At 39.6% G+C, this 4,637-nt stretch overlaps 1 protein-coding gene across 1 annotated transcript in view; it reads left to right on the forward strand.

Annotated features, from left to right (window-relative positions):
* LOC135104022 (tyrosine aminotransferase-like) overlaps positions 1–4,203 on the forward strand; it is a 62,987-nt gene extending 58,784 nt beyond the window's left edge. The window contains 1 exon segment of the mRNA XM_064010886.1: positions 1,983–4,203. Coding sequence (XP_063866956.1) covers positions 1,983–2,204 — 222 coding nt within the window. The 3' untranslated portion in view covers positions 2,205–4,203.
* Positions 4,204–4,637: the final 434 nt, after the last annotated feature.

A 4,637-nucleotide genomic window follows, 5' to 3' on the forward strand; every position in this document is an offset into this window, starting at 1 on the left:
CTCTCTCTCTCTCTCTCTCTCTCTCTCTCTCTCTCTCTCTCTCTCTCTCAACCTCACCATCCCCTCTCGTTGATAGGATAAAAAGATAAAAAAAAAAATGTGTCGTGTGATGATGTAACACAAAAAGAGAAAAGCTTGGTACACCTGTTTGTTGATAAGCTGCAACACATCGCAAAACTGATGCACGAGTCACGTCACGATGCACCAAACAGCGAGAAGAAAAGTCATGACTCGGTGTTTGTGATTCCCTAAACGTGATGAAGGAATGAAATAAATTTCGCTTGTGGGTGAGCTGGAAGAAAATGAGGAATATTGATGCAGTGAAGGGGAAAGAAAACGAGGGCAGGGCTAGAGGGTTAAGAGATTGAAGGGAAGGGAGCGAATGGAAGTAGCCTTGAACAGATCAAAATCCTACAGAAATGAAGGCAGAATATTGGAGGTGATCCCAGCGTACATGAAAGAAAGAGGAGGAGAGGATGAGGGAAGAAGGAGAATCAGGATATTAAGCAGTGAAAAGGAGGGAAGGGAAAAGAGAGAGAAGCCTTAGAATAAACAGACAGTAGACTGAAATGAGTGAAGACCGTATGAGTTTGTTTTTATCATACGCAGAGAGGGAAGGAAAGGAAAGGAAAGGGTCAATGTATTTAGAAGCTAAAAGAGAGAAAAAGAGATAGAAAAAATTAACAGAGAAGATTGGAAGCCTTTACAATGAGCAGTAAGGGAAGGAGGTAAGAAGGAAAGGGTCACAGTGGTGGGAAGTGAGAGGAAAGGAGAGGCTAGGGGAAGGCGGTGGTAGGGGATGGGGTGAATAATACGCAACATGACAATCCTGGAATGTGGTTGTTTACTCATGAAACGGCAACTCATCTCACAAGTAGACGCACTAGGAAAGATTTTTTTCAGTACCTTCTTGTAAATTGCACACACACACACACACACACACACACACACACACACACACACACACACACACACACACACACACACACACACGGAAAAGGTTCGTTTGTGTGAGTGGTCTTAGTCCTACCCAAAGATCGGTCACTATGGGGTTTGATCTTCAGTAGGGAACGGCTGCCTGTATAACACAAAATTATACGAATAATATCCTCGTGTGTGTTCGAGGTAATGTAAAAGAAAGAAAAAAAAGAAAACATGCATCATACCTAATTATTTTACTTGTTTACTCGCATCATGATTCATGTGTATGAATAACATAGAGTATTGATTAGCAAAAATAGTATATAGTATCCCTGTGCATAATGAGAAAATATGTAAGGTAATAATATCAAGTGTCAGCATCTGGCGTGAACTTGTTTGTAGAAAAGAGAAAAAAAAGACTTGATACAAAAATAAGACGAGACAAAAAGGAGAGTAAAAGAAAAAAATAATAATAATTACATATAATGAGTAATATAAACGAGCTAATGACAACACTAACATTAGCAACGGCCGTCCACGAGCGGTCAACAAATTAGTCTGCTAATGAACAGGACATTCATTCTCCTTCGGAAACAACAACACTCAAAACTACAAAACAATCACATTATTTTTCTCCACAACACGCGTTTTATTTCATCGGAGCCGAACCTCATTATTAACTTTTTCCCATTGTTTTTTCTCATTTTTTCCTGTATTCATCCCCACTGTTTCAATTACTTACACTTTGATTTTTCCTTACCAAAGTTTACTCTTTTATTTAGTAATAGCATCACCATAATCCATAAAGCTATCCAGATTCCAATGACTCAACGTAAATCAATGTATGTATATATTTTTGGGAGATTTTTTTTGTAGGTACTTCCCTAATTAACATAATGAGTTGCAAAGGAAATCAGTCTCTCTCTCTCTCTCTCTCTCTCTCTCTCTCTCTCTCTCTCTCTCTCTCTCTCTCTCTCTCTCTCTCTCTCTCTCTAACTCTCTAACTCTCTAACTCTAAATCACTGTCTCTCTAGCATTCACTACTTCTCATTTCGTTCCAGTGTTTTGACTGCCCGAACTACATGAGAATCGTCCTGACGGTGCCCGAGCCACAGCTGCGGGAGGCGTGCAAGAGGATCATCACCTTCTGCTCCCGTCACCACGCCTCCGCCCACGTCAATGGCCTCGCCCACGCCAACGGGCACGTCAACGGCTGCGAGGCGGAATCTTTAAAAAATGTAGAAAAAGCTATGGTGGTGGAAGTGAAGTCTGGGAGTGAGTGAGTGAGTGAGTGAGTGAGTGAGTGAGTGAGTAAAGAGTGGTTAATGGATTGATTGATTAGTTGATTGTTTGATTCATTGATTGATTAAATAAGTGATCTACTGCATTAAGCGCCACAAATTATATTATAATGGCGCTAGTTTGAGGAAGAGTTAATGTTTTAGTGAGTGAGTGAGTGCGTGAGTGTGAGAGTAAGAGAACATTTTTACATACTAGGTAGATACTTTAGATGATGAACTTCGGGAAACTATTAGTAATCGTAGGCAGCAACACAGCTAGTTAGTCAGTGGGAGGGACTACGTAGATGGCTCAGTGGCTCAGTGTACCTAGCAATCCATCACAGCAGTACCTTCTCTTCTCTTCCACGTTCTGGCAGTCTGGAGGGATTAAAAACGAGACCAAGCGTCCCTCGTACTCAACATTTATCCCGCCCGTAATTTTTGGACTGCAAAATTAATTGAGACGGGAAGTCCGTAGGTTAGATGGAATAAGTGAATGGAAGAGAAGAGAACCAATTATGTAGACTCTCATTCGTCATGCAGCAATTGTCATAGATAATGATTTGTAATGGTAATGATAATAATGATTGTGATGAATGCATTCCTTAGCATTTTTTTTTTTTTTTAGGTATTTTAGGGACCTGGATTGTGGGATGTACAAGTGAGACGAGGCATCATAAGGGATTTAGTGATGGTAGTATATTATGAGGAGAATGGGGATGAGATGTGGTTCGTAAAGGTATATGAAAGGAGAGGGATGGGATAGGTACGTGTATTGTGTAGATCCGTAAGAATAGAGTCAATATTAGAGTTTTCTGTACGTTGTAATGTAGCATCGGGGACTGTGCAAATGTAAACGTTTAAGAAGTGTCAGCAGTAGTGAGTAAATAGAATGCTTGATTTATCACCATGAAGAGCTCAACTTACACCGATCTAACCGCGAACACTGAGGCGCTCCGTAATGGAAGGTGTGCTTAGGTCCTTATTCCGTCCATTCCGTGCAATAGTTCCATCACTGCCACTCTTTCATTCTCACCAACTCCGGGTCTCCTTGCTTGTTTCTGTTTGTACCTCTTACATCACTATTCTTTCCACCTCACCAATGCAATAGTTAATTTTCTTCACTGTTTTATCTTCTTCACCGGTAAACCCTCGAACTCTACCTGCTTTTGTTTTTTTTGTTTTTTTCCTACAGACTGATGTGTTTCAAGGGAGGAATATTAAGGCATATGTGAAATGAAATTGGTCAACCCGTCTAGAACTCTCATTCAGTCAACTTTTTACGGGGAGAACCAAGTTTTATCATTATTATTTCTTTTTTACATACATTCTCTTATTTCTTCTACTCCTTTGCCAGTGTCCTGTACATGTAAAAAAAAAAAAAAAGGACAGAAAAAAAATGACGCCGTAAACGGATCTGGACTAAGCACAACTTCTAACACTGAAGGCCTTAATTACATGACCATAACCATGTACTTCATGACGAAACGCGTACACACAGACTAGACCAGACACACGTACACAATGGAATATATATGTAAGTACTTAGACACATTTATACATAAAATCACATATGCAGATGTACCATGAAAATGTGTCCATGGTACAGACAGACACAAACACACGTGCATATAAAAGAATACATATATAGAAACATGCATGCATATGTGTACCAACAAGAAAGGTACAAAATATTCCGTGTACATCAATAAATAACGTAGTGATTATGAAGTGATTGTCATTGTTACAGGAATCATTAGGAAAGGCTTACATAGGATAGAGTAGTATTAGAAGAGTAAGTTGTAATTATGTACGTAGTAGACTAAAACGCCTCCTCGTCCAGGGAGAAGAGGAATAAAATGCATTGTTATTTCTAATGTTACGTAGTATATCTTTCGAGTGTTAATTCTCTCGTTGCTCATTGATCATCAAGCCATTGTACACATAATCAGAATAATAATAATGAAGAAAAAAAAATAAGAACAATAAAGACAACTCAAAATTATTTCTGAATATGACATTATCCTTTTTCTCTTTGCTTTCTGAGTAAAAAAAAAAAAAAAAAACCCTACTCTATTGCATTAGGATCTCAAGGGATGCACTGCGGTCCATACTCTGGAAAACTTCTGCCCCACAACCCCACTACTTTCAAAAGGCCCTAGTTGAGGTGACACGGGATTTTAATGGTGTTTTTATGTTTTCAGTGATAGATAAACAAAATTTCTACGTTATTAAAAGAATAAACACTCTTGAGAACCCGGTTAATAATCTGTGTAGCCTTTGAGTATGGTCGTGGTGAGCGAGCAGAGCGTTTCTGAATACAGACCTCTCTGTAACCACCAACCGCCCTCCGTCACTCTCAGGGAGGTCTTTCCGTTCCATCTCTGCACATGTTCCTGACAAGACCAGAGAGGTGAGCCTGTCCTTCGTGGAGTG

The sequence above is a fragment of the Scylla paramamosain genome, chromosome 10 (assembly GCF_035594125.1).
Source record: "Scylla paramamosain isolate STU-SP2022 chromosome 10, ASM3559412v1, whole genome shotgun sequence".
In the NCBI taxonomy this organism is placed as follows: Eukaryota; Metazoa; Arthropoda; class Malacostraca; order Decapoda; family Portunidae; genus Scylla; species Scylla paramamosain.